This window comes from Clarias gariepinus, chromosome 6, assembly GCF_024256425.1.
Source record: "Clarias gariepinus isolate MV-2021 ecotype Netherlands chromosome 6, CGAR_prim_01v2, whole genome shotgun sequence".
NCBI lineage: Eukaryota > Metazoa > Chordata > Actinopteri > Siluriformes > Clariidae > Clarias > Clarias gariepinus.
The window spans coordinates 32,982,501-33,010,298 of NC_071105.1; the positions used below are offsets into that span (position 1 = coordinate 32,982,501).

Genomic DNA, 27,798 nt, shown 5'->3' on the forward strand with positions numbered 1-27,798 from the left:
ACTGAAGCATTTATCACTCCTATCAATCCATTTTCAGTTTCAAAAGTAACCTCAATCCTTTTGGTTTATTTGCTGTTTGCTTTCTATTTGGTGTTACAGTGCACAAGCCAAAGTGTCCGCGTACAAAACAATGGCTTAAGGGCAGTACAGATCCTCGTCAGAAAGAGAAAAAAGTTCAACACAACTGGAAGTGACAAAAATCACCAGAAGGCAGAGATTGAGTCACAGAAAGTTAAGGACTGGAAAACATCAGCTTGTCCAGCTGTGCCAACTTTAACCCGAGGTTCTTGTCCATTGCTCACAGGAATGATCTTGGTGTAGTATTTTACACGTGTAGTCCATTAGCTTGAAGTTATTTTTGTAGTCTGTCCACTGTAGTACAAAGTGGGTATTTGAGTTTAACAAAACCTTTCTGTTAACTCGAACCAGCCTGGCCGTTCTCCTTTAACCTTTCTAAACAACACGTCATTTCCAAATAGAGAACACCCTCCCAGATGATGTTTTTTCACACCATCCTGTGTAAATTCTGAAGAACGGTTGTGCATGAGAAGGTTCTTTAACCGTGTGTTCTTTGTCTCATTTTGTGGCGTAAGAGTCAGTTCGGCAAAATGCCACACTTAAAATACCCGATGTTTGGTTCACTTGTTGCAGTTGGGATGGAAACGCAGCAGGGTTCCGTTCCAGTGCACTAAATGTTGCATGCCTAAAAGCACTCTTTAAGCCTAGTGGACCGCAGATGAGATAGAAACTAGTTAATTATTTGTAATTAATCTTACATATAATGTGCATAATTGGTACGTTTAACTGCACATATCCACACAATTCTTCATCGTCCATCAGACGTCCTCTGTCTTTTTTAGAATTTTCATCCTGCCACGTTTCAGCACACGCAGATGGGTATAACCGCGTTTGAGTTGTCACGCTTTGACTTGCTCTAGTTCCTGAGTGCAGCTCGATGTTGTTCTGGACTCACCTCATAATGCTAATGTATTTCCTGCTGTTACTTAAGTAGCCACACATTACACACTACCAGGAAGAGTGTCTGTCTATATGTCTGTGCACGAATGTCCTGAGTAAATTTGCCCTCCCTTACACTGTTTGAGCACTCAGATCCTGTTTAAAGCAAACCTTTTAAGTTAAAATGTGCATCATTTTGACTTTTATTTGACTTGCGGTGGAGTTTCCTCTTTGCCTAGGGTTACCCGTAGAGTATGCACTCTGGGCTAGAGTTTGCATTATGGTAATGTGTCTTACAGAGTGACATAGTTGCAAAATAGCTCAGGATCACCTGTCGTCAAGTAATAAAGATAAGCTTTCTTTTTTTTGCCTTTTTTTTTTTTAAGTGGACACAAATCACACTTGTCTCGTGGGTATATACTGTATATAAATGCAGGAGTCAAGACGGCGGATTAGCAGAATGTTTCTAGATAGTGCAAAGTTAATGTGCTCTCTAGGAATAGTTGTGTAATTTCAATTTGAATTTGTGGTATGCATGGGCTAGCTCAGGTAGAGTGAATGCAAAAAGAACTGGGGAGAGACGTGGTGTTTGTACCGACCGAAGCACTTTTAATGAAATGGAGGGCTAGAGCTCCTCCTGTTGGTCAGATAATGCTGAAGATCATACAGTAGAAGGGTTGGTTTTTCTGTCGGCATGTTCATGCACATGCCGTCATTATACTGTATAGTTCAACATTGTTGGGTGTGGAGCTACAGTATGTAATGGCATTGGACAGACTGTATATTTCTTAGTGTTCTGCTGTATATTAATACCCATAGGGTACCACACATCTGATGTACTAGTGTAGCTCTACAAGTACCACAATGCATGTGTCTGTTGGTTTACAATTTGTTTGTCAGGATGGATATTGGAGCACCTTTATATACAGTAAAAAAAAAAGTAAATTAAGATGTTAAGTTGTTAAATAACCCCTAAGCACTCAGCTCCTGGGTAAGCGGTGTATTTGGGAATATTGTAGAATCTATTTAATAGTTTTGTCATTTTGTGTTTCCAGCGTTTTAGGTCAATGTGTAACATTCGAGTTGTTCAAATGGTGAGCACCGATAACGTTTCCTGAGCACTCAGTTGTAAAGATTAAACAAGACGAAGGATTAAAGTCTTAAACCAGCGTCTAGACCAAAAGAACGTCAACGTCAAATCGAGTCTTGAGAATTAGACCTAACCAAAATCGAGACAAAACAAGAGCTACTGTAGAAACATCCTTGCACCTCCAGGATCTGGGTTCGATTCCCGGCCTGGTTTGCGTGTTTTCCCCGTGCTTGGTGGGTTTCTAACAGGTACTTCAGTTTCCTCCCACAGTCCAAAGACATGCAGATAAGGGAACTCGTCCTCATTTGGGTGCTATCTCTTCTTTTCTTTGTGTTTAGAGGGAGAGGAGTGGCGTGTCTCAAACCTGAACATCTTGCCACCTGCTGTAACGGTGTATATAAATAAGCAAGTATTTTGAGGGTCGGAACAATATTACTGTATTACTACAATATTGATATGTGAATGGGGAGTGGGGGGTTCAGTCGAGCCGTAACGACTACGTAACTACTTTTCCTGGATCTGAAATTCTGAAATTTGTGACCAAGCAAATAATTAGAAACTGGAACTAACCAAGAGATAATGCTTTGTAAATACTGGGACAAATAAAAAATGTAAACCTTTATTCCTGGAAACCAACAACTGACTGACCAAAAAGACAACACGTCAACATATCACATGCATATCCATGTGTACGTAATGGTGTCCACATTGTGCATGCATACAATTACCCTGTGAATCTTCGCGTTCTATCAACAATTCTTATTCAGATATTAGTGCACGTTAACAGCATATTAGTGCACGTTATCACCATAGACATGTACAATTTAGATGAAGCTTCCTAATGTTACCTGTCGTGCTCAAGAACCTTGCAATGACAGTTTTGTGGTCCTGGAATTTGAGATTACAACGTGGCCAACACCACCTCATATAGTTCCAGTACTCATTATTCTTGCTCATGGCTGTGCATACTGTACCACATTGTCTGTGGCCTGACTTGTGCCTTGCAGTCCTAACAAAGGCTACCAGGCCACCACTAGTTTGCATTTACCCATTTTTGTGTGTGAGGTTTTAAATATTCAAAATGTAACCTTTGTGTGGGTTTGGGCAGGCGAGTATGCAGCATTTCCCAAAGCAGACTGTTCGGCATATCTCTACCCTGCATCTAATTGCACGTGTGTGTATAACACGAACCTAGTGTGTAAGACAGTCTTCAGTGTGTCATTGTTCCTAACATACATGGTTCCACATTCAGAAATTGAAAGAGATAAATGTCTGCGGTGTCTTGAAGCTTGTTGTTCTTCTGTTTCTTGAGACTTGATCTACAGTCGAAGTGTGTGCAAGTTTAAACAGATGGCAAACAGTATCACCTGCTGTGACTCACTTTATGTCTCTCTTCATTACTATAATATGATATTACTATATTAATCAAGAATTACAGCCAAAAAAACTGGGCATCACCAAGAGCTGTAGTTGTAAATATTGGGCATAGCCGAAGAATAAAGCCATAAATACTAGGATTAACCAAGAGCTGGAGCTGGAGAAACTTGGCTTGAGCAACAGCTCAGTCTGTAAACAAGTGTAACCTGGAGCTCTACAGTCATAACCAAAAGTACTAACAACATACAATACTGTGCAAAAGTCTTGAGCCCCCCTTATTTCATCATATTTTGCTTTCAAAGAGACAGACTTTTATACTGTATGTTTAATGTAGTCATGAGGAATAGTTCTCCAGGCTTCCTGGTGGACATTTTTGGCTCTTACTGTATATTCAGTCCAGTCCTTGTACCTGACCAGTTTCAGAGAAACACACCGTTACTGAACCTATGCATCATTCAGTCATTAAAAAAAACATCTAACTTAAGGCACGAACCAGTGAAAAGCAGGTGCAGATGTTGACAGAAGATCAGGCTGGTGATTAGTACTGTACTGTATACTGGTGATGATGAATGCTGAATGGTTCTAACAGATGAGAGGGAAAATGAGGCTGCCGCTGAGGCTGCTGAGACTTGTTATTGTAGTTCTCCATGTGCACAAACAGGTGAAGTCACTAATTAGTTCTTACCTATCCGACTTAAATAAAAACAACTGGTTCAGTTAATGGATGGTACAGATATGTGGCAGCGTGACAGGTGTGTCCACCACTGCACAAAACTTTCAAATGAATTGAAAAGCTTGGTAGCAAATGTCCGTACATGATCTTGAGGAGGTGATCAAGCAGGAATGGATTTGGGGACTGACACCAGAGTACTGCAGACATCTATTGACTCTATGCCCTGCTGGATCCAGCGAGTTTAGAAGAATTTGCATTGGAACGTCATTTCATAAAATAGCAAATTATTCTTATCATCCACATCATCATTATTTTTAAAAATTTAGAATGCTATTTAAAACGTTGAACTTCACTTTTGTCTTAGTATTTTTGTCCACCACTGTAGAGACTAAGCGAAATAAAGGTGTAGAGCTGTAGACACTGGTTGCAAACAAGTGTACTGTAGAAGCCATGAAGACCAAGAACTAAAGCTCTATAGACTGCATGTAGTCAAGAACTAGTGCTATAAAGACTGGACAAACCAGAGCTGTAAAGACTGTTACAAAACAAGAACTAGATCATAGAAAATAGGTCTGTCTATCAATTTGGGCTGGAGCTTTAGTATATCCAGGAGCTACAGCCATAAATAGCCCTTTTATCCCATAGTAAACCAGGTGGTAGTTCATGTCTAGAGCTTGTGCCGGTTCAACGTGGGTTCGTTGGCGAACATAAGAACTGGTTTTGTTTTTCTCTCGGCTAAAGCGTGCGCGAGCTCACAGACGCCTATGATTGGCTGTAGAGCCGTGATTAATGTAGGGGGGCCCAAGTACCTCTCATCCCTCCCCCCTGAGAGAGCTCGGCCAATCAGATCTCTCTGTGCCTCCGGCTGTGAGAGAAAAACAGCATCACTCGGGGTTCGCACCAGTGATCTCCGGATGATAGGGCGAGCGCTTTACCACTGCGCCACTCGGAGGCCAAGTTGTTATTTATTCTAGCCCAGAAAAGTGTTGGTGCCACCATTGAACCATTTTTTTTTTCTGATGGCCTGTGCTTTGGATGTCTGTACACAATGAACTGGTTAGAAATTGGGCACCGGCTCTGAACCAGCTTCAGAACCATTCGCCTTGATGGAAAAGGTTACACAACCAGCCCAAGGCCCAATACTGTAAAGACTATAAAGACTTCATTGGTCTAACCAAGAACTAGAGCTGTAAAGCCTCGAAAAATAAGAGCTAAAGATATAAAACCCCTTACAGGCTTAAAGGCAAGACAAAACAGGAACCACCGGTGTAAGGACTGCGTGTCATCAAGGACCAGCTCCATAAAGGCTTTATGGTAACAAAAACTGAAGCTCAAATACTGGGCATAACCAAGAACTAGTGCTGTACACAGATAAATCAAGAGCTATAAACTGTAACTGAGGATTACAGTAGATTAAGAACCAAAGTGTGAAGCCTGAACTAGAATATAAGATGCACATATTGGTGGTGTAATTATATATTGTGTCAGGGTAAACAGCGAGATGCAAAAAAACTCTTTTATGATATACTGTAAGTCTCTTAATATATTTTGTCTAGAGCCAATTTGACATATAAATCTCACACAGTACGGTGCATCACAATTTGTCAAAGAAATACAAATTGTTGGAAGATTATGCAGGTTTGTATCTCTCGAGCTAATCAATCGAAATTGACACTGAACATGAACCAGCAAATGTACGATGGATAGACGACATTTCAGGAAGGAGGAAAGCTGTAGAACATTACTGTCGAAATATTTATTGTCCTCCAGAAGCTCTTGTTTGTTTGGAGATCCTCCTGATAGCAGGTGGGAGTGTAAATAAGAGACGCAGGAAACATGACTACCCACTACCATCCAAATTTGGTACACTTGTCATTTAAAATCTTTGTTCAAATGACCTAAAATGCTCTCTGGTATGACATAGAGTTTGCCCTTTGCTCATTACTTGTCTTATGTTGACCATTTGCAGTGGGCGAGGCTAGGAACCTGATCCCGATGGACCCCAACGGCTTGTCCGACCCGTACGTGAAGCTCAAGCTCATCCCCGACCCTAAGCACGAGACCAAGCAGAAGACCAGGACTATCCGCTCCTCGCTAAACCCTACCTGGAACGAGTCCTTCACGTTGTGAGTGAAAACCAAACCAGATGTTTTAATACACTAAAAGATAATGCATGCTGAAAGAAGCTGTGAGGTTTCCTCATGTACATTACAGAATACTGGAAGTCACTTTCTTAGCGCTAGACAAAGCACTCTATGACATTAAAGACTTAATCCGAATTGTTTCATGTATATATGATTGACTTATTAAGTGACACGTGTGTGTGTTTGCATCCCTGTGTGTGGCAGTAAGCTGAAACCCACAGATAAGGACCGCAGGCTTTCTATTGAGGTTTGGGATTGGGACAGGACTACCAGGAATGACTTCATGGGTTCTATGTCGTTCGGAGTATCCGAGCTAATAAAGTGCTCAGCGTGCGGATGGTGAGAATAATTATTCATAGTCATGTACAATAACTGATCATCTCAGTCTCATTAGTTGTGATTAAGTGTGCAGGTGGATGAGCGTCTGAGAGATATTGTGCTGATGTGTTGATGTCTCTGTTGTGGCTGTAGGCTTTGCGATATAAAGAGTGCCGTGTGTGTGTGTGTGTGTGTGTGTGTTTGTACTAGGTATAAAATGCTAAACCAGGAAGAGGGCGAGTATTACAACGTGCCCATCTCGGAGGAGGATGACGGGAACGTGGAGCTCAGGCAGAAGTTTGAGGTGAGAACTTGCATGGCTTAAATTTACCAACTGAATGGGTTATCAATGTTTTACAAGACGGCTCTCATTCCTATTCTGATCAGGCCGAAAGTCGTCAAATGTTCCAGTTGTGGGGTTTACATGCATTTTATTTATTAAAGTCTTTGTAAAAGCACTTATGGTCGCAAAACAGTTTTAAAGAAATCCAGATGTAATGAGCATGCCAGTGGGGGACAGTGCCAAAGAAACACCTCCTACTGTATGCTTTGTTTATGCTGAAAAAAAGATTGTTTCCAGTTTGTGATTTATTGAAGCTCTACTTGATGTCATTGTTCAACTTTTTTTGTAGGTTGTTTTGTACATTTTTGTCAACTGTTCAGTCTCCTATTTTTTTGCCCGTTGGTTTATTTCATAAAACACTACGTTTTATATATACATATATATATATATATATATACACACACAGTGGAACCTCGGATTACGAGTAACGCGGTTTACGAGTGTTCCGCAAGACGAGCAATGATTTTTAATAATTTACTTGAAAAACGAGCATTGTCTGAGTTTACGAGCACCGAGTATTATGTTTCATTACATAAATCAAATTTGGTTTGCGAGTATTTTGGAATACGAGCCCACTTCTGGAACGAATTATGCTCGTAATCCGAGGTTCCACTGTATATATATATATATATATATATATAAAATTGTCTTTTCCAATTTAGCTATTCTGGATGTATCTTATATTGCTGAAAAACACCTAATTTCAATGCCATAGACCTGTTGTTTTAGCCGTTCTTGCACGATTTGACGTGTTGTGCATTGTGAGATGCTTTTCTGCAGTTGTACAAAGCAGTTATACTGTATGAGTTGACGATCCAGTCCGACCATTCTCCTCTGACCTCTTTCATCATCAAGTGGTTTCCAGTTGAAGAAGTGACACTCTGAAGCTGCTTTGCATAAAAATTCAAATAGCTTAACAGTTTCTGAAATACTGACCGGCTCATCAGGCACCAACGACCATGAAAAGGTCAACGTCACTGTGATCACCCGCCCCACCTCCCATCCTCCCAACCCTACACAGAAGAAGCGGTATAGATAATGATGAGAATGATGATATAATTGTATATACACACAGTATAATGTATACTACTGTATATACAATACTGTGCAAACGTCTCCGGCACAGGCAGTAGGAAGTTAGCTGCTTATTTTTAACCATTTACAGTCCTTCTTTCATCATGTAGCAAAACCCAGGAGCTTTCTTTTCTGGCCTTCAGATTTAAAAGTTTTTGTTATACAAAATACAGTTATAATAATGAATATAATAATACAGTTGTCTTAGACTGCTACAGTAGTACTGGGTTGGACCACTTTTGCCTTCATAACCGCCTTAATTTTTGCTGCATAGATTCAACAAGGAGCTGGAAACATTCCTTACAGATTCTGGTCCATATTGGTATCACACAGATTTGTGTCCTGCACATCCTGCTCCAAATCTCTCATTTGCCTACATCCCAAAGGTGCCCTGTTGGGTTAAGATCTGGTGACTGTGGAGTCCATTTGAGTAAAGTGAACTCTATTAAAGGAGTTCCTGGGAGGCCAGCGTTTCAGAGGTGAAGCAGGCAGTCTGAACATGACTCTGGCGTACTGAGAAGACTTTCTACCTTGATGGTATCCTCAAAAAAAACAATTTAAGATTAATGAAGCCTTGTGACATGGCACAGTATCCTGTGGTTATAAAGGGATGGACATGGTCAGCGACATGCTGCGGCGTTTATGCCATGCTCATTTGGTTCTAAGGGGCCCGAAGTGGGGCAAGCAAATCCCCCCCACACCATTACATCATCCCCACCAGCTTGAACCGTTGATACAATGTATCCTTGTTGTTTATGCCAAATTCTGACCCCCCCATCAGAGAGGGAATTGAGACCAATTTTGTCCAATTTTTACATTTTTTTTTTTGGTGAGCGCATGTGAATTGTAGCCTCAGTTTCTTGTTCCTAGCTGACATGAGCATTATCCGGCGTGGTCCTCTGCTGCTGTAGCCCATCTGCTTCAAGGTCCGACGTGTTGTGTTCAGAAATGCTCTTTAGCATACCTCGGTTGTAACGAGATGTTATTTGAGCTGCTATTTTGAGTCAGCTCAAATCATTTTCCTTTGGCGTCAGAAAGCCACTGTTTTCCAGAGAACTGCCGCTCACCTGATATCTACCTGCCTAAATGCATCAAGTTTTACGCCATGTGATTAGCCGAATAGATATTTGCATTGAACAAGTGTGCCTAATAAAGTGGCCGGTGAGTCTAAGTGAGGTAAACATGCAGTGAGCCATGGCGTTTGCAAGACTTGGAAATAAGAAAATACAGAGAAGGAATCTATCGGCCCGTGTTCCTCATCGAAGCTTGATGGCAGCCGTCCAGGCGTAATGATTCGTCATCATCCGTAACGACGAGGCTGAATAAGTCTATCGCTTACGCATGCACGAGGTTCACTGTTATCCATCGTCGTTTCGCTGTTGGAATCTGTCGGGGTCACGATAGCGTTGTTTTATTTTCCAGCAACATTAAATAATGAAGCTGCTTTTAATATTTCATCAGTATGGAGTAAACATCAGCTCGGCGTTGGCACGTTGAACATGAAGATAAACACATGTATTATCTAGTAATGGATAATGCAGGCAGTTAGAGTAGCGTAGCATCAAAAGCAATATTGTGTGTGGTGCCGTTGCTGATTTTGTTCCCTGCACTTCATTCTCGCAACATGATTAATTTTGCAGCCGTAATGCTGTTTGCTAAAATAGATGACAAAAGTGTGGAATAGTCGGAGGCGACGTACAAACCGCATTTAAATTCACACGTCTAATAGCATTGATTCAATCTTTTTATTTGTTTTTGGGTTTGTTTTTTTCTCAGCAAAGGTGTGGACCATCAGGAGTGAGAAAGGCTACATTACAAGTCTAATGAACATTTTGACACTCTGCCTTTATAGCACTTCTCCACATGGGGGGACGAGCAATAAAAGGGCTTTGCCATTTGCACTCTGATGCCCAGGTCTGACTGGGGGAAGGAAATGCAGAGCACTTACAGTATGGGGCTCGAAATGTCATCACTATGAATCTCTAGGTACACACACACACACACACACTCACACACACATACATCTACTGTAGGTAGGTATTTATATAGCTAGGTACACGCACACACATCTGTATATCAGTCGTGCCCCATCTTTTCAAAAATATGCAAGGAGTGTTCAAGTCAAACTGGGACTTGTGATGAGATTTCTCATGATTAAAGGCATAAAACCGGCTTCAGGCAGTGATGAGACTCTTGGTTACAGTAAAACATTTGTAAACGTTTTAAAGAAGGCTGTGAATGATGACCCAGTGCCGAGGTGACTCGGAGCATCCACTCTTGTGAACATTCAGCGAATGGAGCAACTGATCCTTGGAAAATGGACGAATATACACATTCTGCACGATCACCAGTCCCAGTTTGACTTGAACGCACCTTGGCTTGGATGTTGCTCAATTGTAGGCCTGTTCACAAAGTGGCAGTTTGTTCATCGGGCAGAAGGTGTGCTAATTGCTTCGATGAATCGCACTGTGTCACGGTGAATGGCTTTTTTGTAAGAACAGCTCCGTGTCTCTGGGTGAAGTCTGTATGGAACTTAAACATGTTTCAAGGTTTTCATGTTGGCTGAATGGGCTTTAAGGGTATATGTTTTCTCGCCTGCCTGTTTCCATAGTAACACAGCAGTCCCCATAGTACTTTGTTTCACACATTTGTACATTAACTTCTTTTGAACCTCGCATCCCCCCCCCCCCCCCCCCCCCGAACTGAAAATCACGTCTTGACAGACATACAGTGGTTAGCTATATATACTGTACATATCGAAAGGGGTTTATAATAGATATACTACATTACTGAATTTCACACTTTTTCTGCTCTCTCTCTCTCTCTCTCTCTCACACACACACACACACACACACGAACATTATACTGGATTTATACATGTGAAAATGCATTTAATACTGTAAAGCTTACCTGCTGAACATCACAGCTTAGAGCCTAACCTGCCTTAATTGTGGTCAGAACACTTAGATCAGGCCAAAATAATCAGGATAAAAATGCCAATTGTTACAAAAAAAGTGTAGAATGTGTCAAGATTGTGCTGAAAAACAGGTTGTTCGTATCATGTACAAGTCCGCTGTGTGAGAGTGTGGAGGCAGACTCCTGGCTCGCGTTTGTTCCGTTTGCACTTTTCTGTCTCGGACTTGTTCAGTAGCTTTTGCTTTGTCAGACATGATGGGATACAGAAACAAATTAGAAAAACTAAATTTTCTAAAAAAAAGAAAAAGAAAAAATCACCATGTCCTTGTGAGCCCATGGCTGACTGGGAGATGCGGCTCACTGCTGCCGTCTAGCTGTTGTTGGTCTTTCAGCTGCTCCCGGCAAGGGGTCGCCAGAGCGGATACAAGCTTGGCACAGGTTTTACGCCGGATGCCCTTCCTGGCGCAACCCTCCCATTTTATCCATCTAGCATTGTGAGAAAATAAACATTCATTCATTTATTCATCTTCTATACTGCTTATCCGCAGGTCTCAGCGAGTCTATCCCAGGGACAGAGCAGGGTACAGGGTGCCAATCCACACACACACACACACACACACACACTTTTTTACACAACTACAAGGAATTTGGGAACACCAAATAGGTCTAATCTAATCTGCATGACCCCGGGGCGGGAATTGAACCCTCGACCCTTGAATGCATTCAAACGTCCAAAATTTGAAGTACTGTATGACTTCTACTGGATGTGTATTGCTTTCATATGGAGCCCAAGATTTTTTTTGTTGCTTTTATGAAGTCATTATCTTGTGTGAAGAAGTTATAAATCTGCTGGAGTTTAGAGGCATTCTGTAGGCTTTAGTCATAAGAGCAGCTGGGATACTTTGTTGGTTTAAATAGTATATTTGAAACAAGAAGGCCTTTATTGCTTTATTTAAGCAGCTTGCTTTGTGGATATAAAGTGAAGTGTGTGAGATGGGTGGCAGGGTCGGTTCAGGCGGTGGGGGCTCTGATTGGACGGTCAGGGGTTCAGGTCGTGCCATCGGTGGGTTGCTGCTGCCGGGCCTTTGGGCAAGGCCCTTAACCACATCACCATATACAGTATGCTATAATGCTCAGCCACTGAGGTGGAGGGCATCCGTAATGCCAGTCCCATGGGTGGGAAATGAGAAAGTTGTGATAGTATGGAAATTGCCAATAAAACCAAAAAGAGGAACCATCTGTAAAGACTCTTTACTTGGTAATATATTCAAAACTAGAACAACTTTTTATTCTTAGCTGTGCAGTTGTGCACATTCTCAATTGGAGTATTATACGTCTGGACAGTATTGACGTGTGGATACCTTAAGCTTTAAGTTGCATTTGTAAATTCAGTAACAAATGGTGTTAATGAGCGAAGGTTTATCAAACTGTCCCCCGAGCCAACATCTTGATATCCACTATACTGTAGCAACATGACGGTTTTTGTTGGAGATCACACGTATTCAGAAGTGGTTTCTGCCCTTTACTGTACGCATTGAGAGTTGACGAGTTTCTATGAATTCCTTAATGTTAGTGTGTACTAACATCCTGAAAGTATCAGATAATTTGTTAAGAGTTAAAGAGACTTTACAGATGACTCTTTTTTGTTTATATTAATAATTTCCATCCTGTTCCAACTTTCTTTGAATTGGGGTTGTAGAATAGTCTGATTACGGCAACTCCAAGAATAAAAGGAGCCGTGTGCGCACAAGATAATAACTTGCGCCCACAAAAATAATAAACTGTTCCCAGATTGTATCTTGTGTGCAAAAGACAAAACAATCATGCATTTAATAGCTCTGTACTTATGCACCTTTGTAAAGTGAAAAAAAAAAAAAAAAAACCTAAGTAGGTGGACGTGTGTGTGTGTGTTCAACTATATTATATGGTATCTGATTATTAATTAATGAAACATTTTACTTTATAATTCAACTATAAATGTGGCTCAGTTACCGATTTTTATTTTTGTAAAGTGATTTGTAAGTACAGTACATAAAAGATAATATTCGTCACATCCAGTTAAAATGCAATCCATATTTTTGAATCTCGTTTATAGGTATAATGGTGAAGAATCCATTGTGTGTTTGTGGAAAACAAGGACTATTAGAAGATTTTGCACTCAGATTCTGGTGTTGTTTTGGGGACATGGGGGATCAGGCTGCTGAGGCTCTAGTTTTCTCATCGGAGGGTCAGGGGTTCGAGCCCCAGCACTGCCCTTAAACCTATGCACATATGAAAAATAGTCAGTACCAGGAGGTGAAATAACTTTTCTAGCAGGTAATTAAATGATCTGATGTGGTTGCTGTGAGAAAGGTGGAAAAAGGGGAAAAACAATTGTATGAGCGCGAGGCATTTAACATGTCCACTAGATGTCAGTCTTTGCCTTCGAACAGTCATAGCCCAAAAACTCGGGGCTTAGAAGTGTGCAAGCGCTCCCTGATGTCTTTAATAGATCATTATTATAATAACTTGTATAATGCGTACTCTTGTGTAACTAAAACCTAATTACAGATCTTATATTTTTATTATTATTATTATTATTATTATTTTAAGTATGTGTGATGTGCAATATGATTTGAAATGCTGACTTTTTGTAAAGGTTTCATTTAGAAATTATGGAAGGAGTCTCCAGTGTCAGCACTACCACATTACCCGTGCCATTTCCAGGTTCTTAATAGTTGAATAAATTAATTATTGTTTGTTTTATTAACTTTAAGTAAAAGGGAAAAAAAAGTGAGTCTGGTGAGCGAACATGATGAAAGTGATGGCAGGAAATATTCTTTAATAAATATTGTGTTTTAGTCTTTTTTTTTTTTTTCCTTCTAACCTGCACTTTCTAGCCATTTCTTTAGACCTGTATTTGCGTGCTTATCATTGTCCTGTGATTGCAGGATAAAAAAATAGGAGACCATAAAAAGGTGAGAGAAAGTGAAAGAGCGAGAAAGAGACTGAATGCTTTCTCTGCTCCAAATGGTTTGGTCTTGGGTTCGAGTGCTGCACCATGGTAGCTTTGGGAGAACGACTTCTGCTTTAACTGCCTTACTAAACCAAAAACCTTAGCGCTTTTATAATCCCTGCTTGAAGGTATTCTTCACCTTTGTGTATGCGAGTTGGAGCGAGTGAGAATGGCATCAAGGTGAGACTAAAAAGTGTGAAGATTTCATTTGTTTGCGAACCTGCATGGCCTCCCAGGGCTTTCCGGCTGCCCGTCTATGCAGCTTTGCGTCACTGTAAATGGCAGAAAAGCAAAAAAATACTTCAGAGCCAGTAAAATGTTTGAAAACTTTCTGCATGTCAAGGTTAGAAAGCAATAGTTGCTAAGGCGGTGTTTTTTTTTTTTTTCTTTTTCTCTTTTGAGCATAAGTGCTAAAACACGCACTCCGACGTGCGATGTGACATTTTGATGAGTCTGTTTAGCAACACACTAATAATGGGCTTGAATCACTACTGTGTGTACATGTCTGCTGCCTGACAGGTTCATTTCTTTGCTTGCACAACGCCGTCTATCCACTGTAGATTGATTTACGGTGCGAGAACGTCTTTCAGGAATGACAAGTGGAGCAGCAATAGGAGAATCAAACGTGACAAAACTATCTGCTTGATGAGTGAAATGACCAGATGGGGAAATAATATATATCCAATTCCAATGTGTTTGTATAGACCTTTTGTACGTGACATCACAGCGTCCGTTTATGATGGTCCTGCCCACTTCTGTAACTCACATATAAAACCAAATTAATATCCTTATTGTTATCCTTGTACATAATTATCAACGAAATACATAGTAGCCAATTGTCGGTTAACGGTGCTTCCGCCATCCACTCTTGTGACTGCAAAAGGTCTATAATCATTTTTCATTTTTCTTTTTTTTTTTTCTTTTTTTTTTTTTACAATGGACATTGTTGCAAAGCAGCTTTACAACAACAACAAAAAACATTCTGGATATAAATTGAAAAATGTGTCCATTTATAGTCTTATCAGTTTGTCCATACTTATCAAGCCGACGATGACGGTGGCAAGGAAAAACTCCCTGAGACGACATGAGGAAGAAACCGCAAGAGGAACCAGATTCAAAAGGGAACCTGTCTTCATTTGGATTATAACGGATCATTAATAAATGCCCTCTGTTCTATAAGGTTGAAAAACATAGCAGGAAATGTGTAAGTTAACATAAAGTTTAAAATAACAAAGGAAAAAAAATCTATTTTAAAGGGACACATTTTTATTGTCCCGTACATCCATGGTTGATTGCGTTAAGGATTCCACAGTGGTTGCGTGCCATGTTGCCAATTACTAAACCATAAAAACAACACAGCAATGCTAAATTGTGAATTGTGCTAGCTATCATGGCAAGCATTAAATCGTTACCTAGGGTAAAAGACCGACCTTGTTGGAAAGAGAAATGATGATGACCAAATTTAAATCAGATGCTAGTAAAGATTTCAAAGTCAAATGTCTACACAAGGATCTGGAGTTGATCTTTATGAGACAAGACAACTCGATAAAATAGTAAGAATAAGACATCACTGTTTAGAACTCATTATTACAGTGAACATTTCAAAATGAAATCCTGAAATCTTCCAAGAGTCAGGAATCCTATACCCCATGAGAAATCTTACCGTGGTATACTTGTATACTGACATAATACATGGTTCTACCATGGTTCTACCATGGTACTGTACATATTTTGGCGTAGTGTAGTAGTTCTGCTTGCAAATCAATGCTACACTTTTTCGCTTTCGAAATGTCTCGCCTGGGCAAATTAACTCTTGGTTAAAGTGTTGCTAACATGGCCATTGTTGGCTCTCCTATTTATTGAATACCATGTGAACATATTTAGGTGTCAATATAAGTAAAACACATCCAAAACATAATATATATACTGCATGTTTAGCAACTTGGTGGTTAGAACCTGGGACCTTCCGAACCGGAGTCCAATGCGAGCTAACCAACCACTGAGCTACCCCTGACCCAACAAGCAGGAAAAGGTTGGGACAGAAAAAAAAAAAAAGATATACAGTATACTTTAGTCCAGGTTGTCTGTTTGTCCTTCTCTACCGTTTCTCCACATTAAATAAATCTTTCTCTGTCATCTGCAATACACACATCCCAGGTGTCAGTGAATGCCAACAAGGGCATGTTGCAAACATTAAAGAGGGTAATTGAGCGTGACCGCGTTTGCAAGCCGTCTAATCCGATCCCAAATGTCATTTACGATCAGCCGTGACTCGGTGATGATTGTTAATGAGTCTAATTTCTGTTTGTTTCTATTCTGTTTGCAGAAAGCTAAGCTTGGCCCTGGCAAAAAGGTGGTCACCCCTATGGATGACAACAGGACCAGTTTGCCCTCCACTAATCTGGACCAGGTCAAACTGACCGACTTTAACTTTCTGGCCGTGTTGGGGAAGGGCAGCTTCGGGAAGGTTGGTACAAATGAATTGAAATCTTGGCCGTGCACAACTTTGAGGTGATTTATGCAGGCTTTTACTGTTGACTTTTCCCACAAAGAAGCAGTTATTTAAAATGCATTTTATTTATAGCACAAGAGGGCGAGAGAGAAGGAGAGTTAATGGTGCTCGAGGGTGATTAGTTGTAGGGGTAAGAGGTGTCATGGGCAAACACGTCTGCTTATCCGCAGCCACAGAAGTCTTAGCTTCCTAAGGGAGAGCGGTTTTAAAGTAATGGAGAGACAAAAATTAGGGCAAACATCAAATATTGACTGTCTGATGAGCGCTGTTTTATCTCTTGTTTTACTCGCCGCTACCCGGAGGATTTGAGGTCATCAGTGAATAACCAGACCTGGCTGTTCCATTTCTCTTCACATTATTTTTTTTACCTTCGCATAGTCCTTGATTCTGATCTGATCTTTCCTCAGATGTGACAGTACACGTACAGTACAGTACAATACATGGAGACTGAACACCACAATGTGCATGCTTTCTCTAACTTCAGGTCATGCTAGCAGAGATTAAGGCCACAGAAGAGCTGTATGCTATAAAGATCCTAAAGAAAGATGTCGTGATCCAGGATGATGATGTAGAGTGCACCATGGTGGAGAAGAGGGTGCTGGCGCAGCAGGACAAACCCCCGTTTCTCACCCAGCTCCACTCCTGCTTCCAGACTGTGGTACGGTTCAAGTCAAAAGGCCTGAGAGGGCGATTGTAGGTAAAGAATGAGAGAGAGTATTGGGGTGAAAGGCTTCACAAGACAATCACTGCAATTCTGAGAGGGAATTTTGCAAAAGTCTCGAGAAGGTATTAGGACTGTACAGTTTGATCATAAAACCACACTATTTGCTATTTGGCGATTAAATTGTGTATTTAAACATATTTATCCAGGATAACACCAAATAATGGCACAATCAGAGGACGTACCAATGTTTATTTACTGTAATTATCTTAGAATTCATAAAAAAAAAGAGAAACTACTTTCAACATTGACACTCAGCCTAACTTCCTGACTATGTGTATATTTCCTATAATAAATTGCAACCTTTTATGATAAAATCATTGCACAGGTTCATATTGTAGTTTTGATTTTTAAGAACTGTCAGGGCATTTTAAGTGAGGTCAGTAAGGGGCATTGTACGGTAGGATGGGATGCGATTCACCAGGTGCCACCCGATATGATATCATCATGATACCTACATTACGTGTCGGTTAAATTTGTATTGAAATTCTCTATCGTAATTTTATAAACATCCCTAATTCAATATTACATTTTCCCTGAATTTATTACAGTTTGTAAACTTAGTTTATATTTTGCTCCTACCACATGGGATGCTGTGCTGCCTGCCAAGGAGTGAATACAGTAGTTTAGAGTGCGCCACCTATAGGATTATAAAGGAACTACATTTGACTGCCTCGAATGCAAACGTAGAAATTAACTACAAATTTTAATTCATTTGTTTTAGATCAAATCTGTTTCAGTGTGGCTGTACATAAATCGCCACACAAAAGAATGACGGTATTTAACTCTATCCATATTTTTTCCCTATCTTTGTTGTACTGTTAAGCCCTTAAGGATATTGTGGACAAGGAACACTGCTTCAAGTCTGAGAACATCAAAGAACTGGAACTGTGCTTTTAAAATTTAACCACGAAATAACTTAAACGTTTCAGTTGTAAATTTTTTGCCTTAAGATTGGCACCAAATCAAACCAGTGCTACTTGTAGGCAGAACCACCGACAATACTCACACCATGCAAAATTGCACACTAAATAAAAAATTAATGAATGAATTAATTAATTAATTGAAAACCTTTGTCTGTTTTTCATGCTAACAAAAAAAATCAACATTGTGCAACATCTCATCTCTGAACCTGCACGAAGGTTTACATTTAATTTTTTAAAGACAGGAAAAGTATGACGTTTTAAAGTTCAGTCACACGGAAATACTCAGACGTTTCATTTTATATCTCATTTTTTCAGATCAGATATTCCCTATGTGGACCGAGACACCTTAAATGTTTAATCTCTCAATCTCTTTCCTAAGCATGAGCATCTGTGGGTGTCTGGATTGACATATGGGTGTTTGTGTTGTGCCTCTCCATCTGTCAGTCACTGCAGGCTTCAGCTTTGCTCTAAATTAAAGCAGAATGATGATTCCTGGTTCCTCCTAAACAAACCTCTCTTCTGCCAAATTGTTTTCGAAAGGTCCATTTTATCTCAGAGAAATGTCAGCGATTTAAAAAAAAAAAAAAAAAAAAAAGCTCTCGGTGTAGGCATTCAATTTGGGTTTGTTTTTTTTTTCCAACATTTTTTTAAGAGAATTGTGAAGAATAAAAAACCTCTTGAAAGGTCTGTAATTTTTTTCCGTAGTAATCACTATAATCATGCGTGCATTAAGTGTGATGGAAACGGTAGTAGGAAAACTGGCATCTGAATCGTGCATTTGAGGGGGTTTTTTTTTTTTTTCATTGAATGTGGGAAAGAGTGTAGACATACTGTATAATCAGACTGTGCTGTAACACAAGCATCCTATAAATACACTTCATTAGTAACCACACACAGGTTCACTCATTACCTCAATAGGACTGTTACTCCTCCTCCTATTAACAGCTGGTCTCAACCAAGCCTTTACATGAAGATGACTCCTTCTTTATTTCTCCTCCTCTAGGACCGTCTGTATTTTGTGATGGAGTACGTTAATGGTGGTGACCTCATGTATCACATTCAGCAAGTGGGCAAGTTTAAGGAACCTCAAGCAGTGTAAGCTTTGTGCATCATTGATGTATTGATCTCATCTACGCTTGACAGAATGCTGAATAATCTCATCCAAACACAGGACTCTATAGCAAAGGATAGAGCTTTAACACTGTCCATATATTTTATCGTAATCATTGCCTCCATGGTGATTCACACAAATCCAATAGAGTTCTAGCAAAACAAAACTTCTAAACACTTGTTGTTTATAATAAATATTAGCTGATTCAGATACAGGACTACCAAAGAAAAGATGTTTAAAAAATCTTTGATTGCCAGTTTACTTTTTTAATCCCGGGATCATTCAGGTTTATTTAAAAAGGTGTAAAGGTGTAATTTTTGTTGGATTTCCCACAATGGTTTTTAAGTGTTTAATATGTACTGTATTTGTCTCATCAATAGTCCAATGATTTTCTTGCTGGTTCAGCATCTTTACAAAACAAGCCATGCATAATAATAATTTATTTAAATGGGGAGGAACTTGTTGAACAGCTGTATGGTTACTGCTAATTGATGGTGATTACTTCTTTGTATTAGAGTTTTTAAGTTTAACCTGGACTTTTGATTGTACAGAATAACAGAACTAGAGCATTACACTGGGGCTTGCTGCTTCACATCTGAAACACTGGCCTCCCAGGAACTCCTTTAATGGGCCTTTCTATTTTTAAAAAAAAATGCCTGGTTTGATCACCAAGGGCATTCTGTTTTTGCAGGGAAACGTGTGGCATCATATTGCCCTTCACATCACTTGCACATTACAGGAACTTGACTGGAAGTTATTTCCACGTCCACCATGCAGTCCTAACCTCACTCAAAATGATTTCAACATGTTTTTTGGAGCTCTTTAAAAGGCCAGCGTTTTAGACATGAAGCAAGCAATCCCTTTGAGAAAACTTTCTACTTCGATGCTGTGCACGCTCTAGTCAAATGCTGGGGAAAAAATGCATTAATGTAGAAGGGGATTATATAGAGAAATAAGGGGAGATATATTTTACTCTCATAGCTGTGTTCTGTTATACTGCACATTCACAAGTCCCGGCTTGACTTGAACAGCGATTGTACAAATGCTGTGGATGATTGCTGCTGTAGTTAAAGTGTGAGCGTGAACAGAATGAGATAGCAGTCTTGTGTCTGTCATTACAGGTTTTACGCAGCAGAGATCGCTGTCGGGCTGTTGTTCTTGCACAAGAAGGGAGTAATATACAGGTGACAGTGCATGCATTTGTTGCTGTTGTTTTGTCCTTGTTTTTTTTCTTATTTTTTTTTCCAATTGCATACATATTGATGTAGCTAAGCTACAATGAATCTAATTAAGGCTTTGTGTTAATAAGGAAACTACCTTTTTTGTGTTAAACCCTGGAGTTATATGGGTGAAACAGATGAACCTTTAATTACTACACTATGTCTGTGCATTATTTTAATACACGTTCCACCAGTTCTAGTCCAATCTACTGTCTCTCTCTAACTCAAATTTCCTTCGGCTTATTTGTGGCACTAATGCGTCTCTAGCTCTAGTGCTCTAGTGCCCTTATCTCCAGCTGCACTGCTCCAGTTCTCTGTGGGCTCTCTCTCTCTCTCTCTCTCTCTCTCTCTCTCTCTCTATCTCTATCTATCTATGTATGTGTGTGAAGGGTTCGTCTGAACTTCATCTGATCTGATCTGAGCTGTTCTTACAGCTGTTTTGCTCATTTCAACTCCCCCATCTGCTTAGTAGACCTAGGGAAATAGAGCACACATACGCTATACACCCTGTTACACACAAACATCAGCAAATATATGACCCATCTGTCTTTACATGGCCAGAGAGAGCGAGAGCAAGAGAGAGATTGATTTATTAAGCCTTTTAGCAGATGCACACTGGATGTCCTCTATGCACCCTGACGATTTTTTTTTTCTTTTTGACCTAATGCATAATTATATTACTTATTTTTACAGCAGACGCATACTCAGTCAAAGCCTGTCAAAGATATTTAAACTCGCAATTATACAAAAGACATTTCTCGTGAGACAGTAGGACAGGACTGAATGGAATTTGAGGACTAATAATAACTGTCCATAATTTTTTTCTGTACATGTTATCAACGATGAGACAATCTGATAAAAATGCATTAGATTAAATAAAAGTGTAATGAGCAATGCAGTTGTACCTCGGTATACAAATTGAATCCATTCCAGACTCGAGTCCTTAAGGCGAAATTTCGTATTGCGAAATATATTTTTCCATAGGAAAAAAATGTAAATACAGTTAATCTGTTCCAGCCACACAACATATTACCGGTATTACCAATTTACAACACTATAGTCATATTTTTGCATATAAAAACAATCAAATCAAGACATGTAAATAAAGGAAAATTTGAAATAAATAGACATTAACCTCACTTAACCTTAATTTATAATTCCTCTTGGCACCAGCTGCTTTTAAAACAAAACTTGTTAACATTCTTGGCACCTACGGTGCTATGTCTTAACTAAAAAGGAAAATAAAGATAAATAAAGAAATGTAAACTTGCTTTGCTTTGCTTGGCTTTTCACTAACACGAACAAGTTTTAAACGGATCCCGAATGTACGGGCAACACGTTCGTATGCCGAGGTACCAGTGTAATATATGTTCCTAATCTTTACTGCTGTTGGTCGCTAGTCAGCTATCGTGAGACAGTCTGATGGGATTCCTGAGAAGAATTTAACTCAATTATTAATTTTCCTAATTATTTAGATGCTAATGGTCGCTAGCTAACTGTGATAAGACACCCTGACTGAATCAAAGAGAAAAATTTCATACATTTCTGTCATCTTTGCTGCTAATGTTAGCGAGGTAGCTACCACGACACAGTCTAACAGGATTTTTAAGAGGAATTTACTCATTAAAACATTTTCACAGTCTTAGCTACAATTCCTGTGTGACAGGATTCTTAAATAGTTTTTACATTATTCACATAAATTATTACATAAATAATTTATTTACATACGTTTTTATAATCAGCGCTAGTTAGCTATTAAGAGTTCTAGCGGAATTCTGTAAGTTATTCCTAGCCTTTTACAAATCAGCACTTTAAATGCTAGTTAGTAGTATGCTAGTAGTTACTTTTAGTCATGAGCTAATGAGCTGTAATGAGTCTCACAGGATGTTTCAGTGGAATTTAAATTGTTTAAAATATTTTTTTATGAATGCACAGGTAGACATTTTTTAATCAGCCTTTACTGCTAATAATAGTTATTTAGGCATGATTTTTGAGATAATTTTTAAAGTAATATATTTAAAAAAAATTAGCTACCTAGATATGAGTCAGGATTTCTGAGAAGAATTTATGTGTTTTGCACAGGATCCTGTGTTCTGACTATACTGTATATTTTCATAATTTATAATGATATATTTCCATCATTTCCAATGATGAATAAAATTAGCTCTAATTCCCTGTGATTGATATCCTTATTATTTTGTTGTCTCCAATAGAAATAAAAGCATCAAGCTTATCATGTTATTCTTATTATATTCACTGGTATAGTACGTTGTTTGATAGTTCTGATTTGTAAGCCAAATGTTGGGTATTTGCAGAAAGCGTAACATGAAAAAACATAGGTATTATATTATAATTATTAAGATAATCAGACGGCACGCTGACAAAGTAAGGATTGCCTGCACTGTTCCGTATGACACTCCGACAACCGCATCAATGTGGATTGTTCTCTGATGATCATCACGCACAAGTTGCTAAATGGTTTAGACATTTTTCGGGGGTTACGTTCGTTGAAGGTCTTCCTGATCTTGTGTCATCTTCCAGTAATGTTCTTTTGCACTTGTACAAAGGATGTCTTTTGGCACACTGACTTATGGGGGTCGATCCTCTCTGTACTGTGCATTCAGCCTTATGCTGCCATCTGTTGGCGTGTTACTAGTCTCGAAACGTTTTGAGACCGCCTTAGATTTATATTCTGTTAGAACTTGAACCAAGTATACAGGAAGTTTAACATCATCATATATTGCCTCAATGAAATGTAAAGTCCCACCCACTAACAATTGTAATAGGTTCACTCACAAAATGAGATAATTCATTTGCTAGCTCTGGTTAAAAAATGCTTCTTTTTTTTCAATATTTGTTTCTAATGCTAGCTAGGTAACTAAAATGACATATCATATACTTTATCATATACTTCTACTTTACTTAGACATATACTTTATCTCCGAGAGAATTGCCAAGTAACATTATTATTAATTATGCTTAGCTTTTGCCCCTACCATAAGGAGACACAAAGCTTGATGATGATGATGATGATATTGATCTGTGTGCATGATTCTGTATGTGTTCATTCAGAGATCTGAAGCTAGACAACGTGATGTTGGATGCTGAAGGACACATCAAGATTGCAGACTTCGGCATGTGTAAGGAGAGCATGTTTGATGGGGTAATGACGCGCACGTTCTGTGGAACACCAGACTACATCGCCCCAGAGGTGAGGGACTGAGAGGGTCACAACACCTATAGACACATCTAAAATAATATAAAAAAATGTGGACATTTTAGTGCATAATCTGCTTTGTAATGGCATTCAGTGTAGACCGAAAGTGACTGCACTGCACGAGTAAGTGAATCAGTGAGCCAGTAAGAGAATGAGTTTAAATGGTGAGGGGGTAAATGATGAGTGAGTGAGTGAGTGATACAAGTGAGGTATGAGTGAGTGAAAGTGAGAGAGCGTGTGAGTGAATAAGTAAGTGTATAAGTAAGCCAGTGAGTGATGGAAGTGCGTGAATGAGTCAGTGATGACTAATTATTAATGTGATCGAATTAAGGATTAGAAGGAGCAAATAAGCTACGAGTCTAACTGACTGATGATTGAATCAGTAAATGAGAGCAATGATGCTAATGATAGATACATACATACATACATACATACATGCTTACATACACACACACCACTGTGGAATTGTGTTTCGGGCTAATCATAATCCAGTTAACTGAAGATTATTTGATTTGCTCTATGGACAATGGGTGTTCAAATCAAACTAGGATTTTTTTATTTTGTAGAAAAAAGGCACACTGTTACGAGTGTAAAAAAAAAAAAAAAATCCCTTTATATCTCTATATAATTCTGTGCTACAGTTTTGCACTTACCCCAGCGTTTCACTAGTGCTTGGATACCATCAAGGTAGTCTGAAATCCTGACCTACTGTACTAGGAACTTCTGTACTTTAATGGCCCAAAAAAGGTGAAATGGCTTAAAGCGAGGTGATCGTGTATATGGTTTCCACAGTTCTTCTTTAAGTCGGTGACAAATTATCCATCGATCATCAAGAGTCAGGTGTTCCACTGGCTGACTAAACACTTGAACTGGCTGAGATCGACATTTACAAATGTTCGGGCTGCTTTAAAACATTTGTACCGTTTAGATTTTTATGAAAACCATTGAGAGTTTCATCACTGTACTGTGCTTGAAGACTTCAAATGTTAAACGGTTTATGCATTCGTTCACGACAAATGTCATCACAAGTCCCGCTTTGATTCGAACAATTTTTGTATTTTTTCGCTGTCAGCCTCAGTAAAGGAGATGTAGCCTGTGCCTGTGGAGCCTGCAAACATTCTTCTGCTTCCTTATCTCTAAACGATGTTGGCTTCAATTAAGCTTCACCCCCATACAACATTAACCCACCCTATAGTATATTAAGAGGTATGATCCAGAACCGTCACATATCGTTAATGTAAGACGACACAAACACACTTAATATGCTACTCTCTATTGCCTTCTAGCTATGTGAGCCATACAGAGTTTTGGGTAAGGGAATGACAAAAAAAAACATGAAGGTGGTCTTGTTGTTTTATTTTTGTGTATCCCTGCTTCTCTTGCTTTCTCTCTCTCATTCATACAGACACACACACACACACATAGATAACCTTCAATGCATGCTCGGATCCTGCAGATTCCATTTTCCCACATGTCTCTAACCGCATTTTGAATTTCCCTTAGGATGCATTTTAAGTGAAAAGTCTAATCCAGGCGTGGTTCAATATTGATTTCAGAAGATGTAGTTTCAGCAATTTTTAATCGTGTTTTCCAGACTATACAACTTTTTTCATATATTATATTCCTAGCCGGTGTTTGTGTCTTACATGTCAAAGGTTCAGTGTTAATCCAATGACCCTAAAGGAGAAGATGTATTTTATTAAAAGAGGTAAAGAGAGGAAGCTGTGCTGAGAGAGCTATATTGTACTTTATTATTCTTGTATTCAAATAACTTTTAAGAAATATACTGCTAGAAGACAGATAGCAGTGTTTTTTTTTTAACAAACAGATTTCCAGGAGACGTGTTTTATACCTTAGTGTGAATTATATCATAATAGTATAATATAGCAAATATGCTCTTGAGAGATTTTCCAGCTTTGTTATTAGACGTTGATTGAGGACTTGACAACCTAAGGCCAAATCTAATGCGCGGTAAGTATTATTTTCCCCTGAGCAGTCACAGAACCATTTCCTCTGATTTTCCCAGAACTGTCAATTTGTCTCATTCATGCAGGGATTTCTTTCATTTAAAACACATCCTTCATCTCCCACACACCGCACGCACACATGTCCAGCAGCAACTTGACAGAAGGGTCCTCACGTGTCACATAGAATCGTGTCTGATCCGGCGACCAGAGCAGCAATTTAACACACTGGGTAATGGAGCTAACAATCGTGTATGTGTTTTGGTTTGAAAGGCTGCATCATCACAGCTCTCCCAACCATGATATAATACATCGATCAATATGTGAAGTCGGTTCAAATCCTGACCTTAGACATGTGACACAACATCTTTATAACTCTGATGTATGAAAACGTACAGTTCAGCACAATGAAACATGTCCTCTTTGGACATCCTGGTGGTCCTTCCTTGTGCAGTCATGTTGTTAACAGATGGATAAGTGGACCTGCGGCTGAGCAGAGCATTGAGCTTTTTCCAACATGTATTTGAGGAACATTTAGCACATTCTTTGTGTGTATCAGAAAATAGTCCTGGAATGACAGACCTAGAAGCAATGCTGCTTCCTAATCTAATTTCCAAATTCTCGAACATGCCTTAGAACATTGTATGGTGGAAAAACTAAAGAATTATTTAGCAGATACCTTTACATACAGTACATCACTGTAAAACCATATACTCTATTACCCTACATACCATATTGATTGACCTACATTAATATTTGCACCCTACAGTACATAAACATAGCCGAATTCAAGCCTGGTCGAGGTTGTAATGGATTTCACCCATTGTGGAACCCCAGTCCATTTAAAACGGCGTCATGAGGACTGCCAAGCCACATATACTGTACCATTCTGTAGTACCAGGTTAATCCAGCTGTTAACTTGGTCTCGTTTATGTGAAGGCTAAGACTCGACCTTTGGTTGATCTCTTACAGCAGTAGGCTACTGACCTCCAAATATTAATGCCAATCAAACTAGATGATAAAAAACAAATAGATGTGTACTGTACATGAATTGAAGGTTCATTGACATATCAGTCCCGAGGTTTGGGATCTGTGATCTGACTTGAATCAGAATATAAATGATTTTTAAAATATGGTTGGACATTTAGACATTACAGGAAGTGGTTTCGCTAATATTCTACAACAAATTAGATGTAAATTTTGCTTAAACAGTTTGACAGCGAAATGTGATACGTCCATTTATGAGGTTTCGAATGAATTTCTTAAAGAAGCAAGACATATTGCCTACTGAGATATTACTGAGAATATTTGGTGGATGTTTTTTCTGAGTACAATTACCAATTTTTTTGGTTAAAACTGCTTGGGTTATACAAGTGTAAATTTTGTGTGATTTTTCAAAAAGCTCTAACTCCACCTCCCACAGTTTTGGCACAATGGATAAATCAGCCTGCAGGTGTGTTTGTGGTCATTTAAGTGTGTCGGTTTAGTATCAACAATTTTGGTTTAGTGTTAATAAAAAAATATATCAAACTCTCATGCTTGGTGATTCAAACATTAAATGGCACCAAATTACATCAAGGAAAAGAGAGATGAGTTATGGTGCACACAAAATGTTTTTAATTCCAAAGGTTGTTCAAGATCATGGGAAAACATTACAAGCTATACCAGTTAAAGTGATGATCATTCTGTAGGACACTAAAAGCCAGACATAATATGCTGTCAGGTTTTTCTATGCACTCATAAAACTAACTTTTCTCTCTCTCTCTCTCCTTCCCTCTCACACACACATGGTCCTAGTTCCAGACAACATAAGACACAGCTATAAGTTCATAAAAATCTCAATTAACACTCTAAACAGCCAGGACTAATTCCCCACGTGGACAGTAAGGTGTCAATTATCAATTATTTCACTTCACATATTGTAGCGCACTGGAGCCTCAAAGACACTTCTCTACGCCCTGAGACGATATTTTACAGCTGAACGCACAGTAAATGAAGCAATAAATTGCACCACTCAAATTCTTCTCCCATTTTGACACTGATAGGAACCAGAAAAAAGGTGGTGGGAGAAGATGAAGCACCTTGAGTCCCAGTGTCTGGTTGTTTTCACTAGCATTATCATTTGAAAAATTAACTCACACCTGATTGAAAAATAATAACTATTTGCTGGTGTGATCGTTAAGCAACAGGCTTTCCCTAAGGCTTTTAAAGACGTATAAACACACTTGGATGGGTCAATC

The 27,798-nt window shown here is 39.1% G+C and overlaps 1 protein-coding gene across 1 annotated transcript in view; it reads left to right on the top strand.

The window, feature by feature from the left end:
* Positions 1 to 27,798, top strand: part of prkcaa (protein kinase C, alpha, a) — a 183,011-nt gene that overhangs the window by 119,570 nt on the left and 35,643 nt on the right. The window contains exons 6-13 of the mRNA XM_053498018.1: positions 6,067 to 6,223; positions 6,446 to 6,580; positions 6,770 to 6,863; positions 16,214 to 16,354; positions 16,884 to 17,057; positions 19,050 to 19,141; positions 20,279 to 20,341; positions 23,450 to 23,588. Of these exons, the coding sequence (XP_053353993.1) occupies positions 6,067 to 6,223; positions 6,446 to 6,580; positions 6,770 to 6,863; positions 16,214 to 16,354; positions 16,884 to 17,057; positions 19,050 to 19,141; positions 20,279 to 20,341; positions 23,450 to 23,588 (995 nt within the window). The remainder of the gene's footprint in view (positions 1 to 6,066; positions 6,224 to 6,445; positions 6,581 to 6,769; positions 6,864 to 16,213; positions 16,355 to 16,883; positions 17,058 to 19,049; positions 19,142 to 20,278; positions 20,342 to 23,449; positions 23,589 to 27,798) is intronic.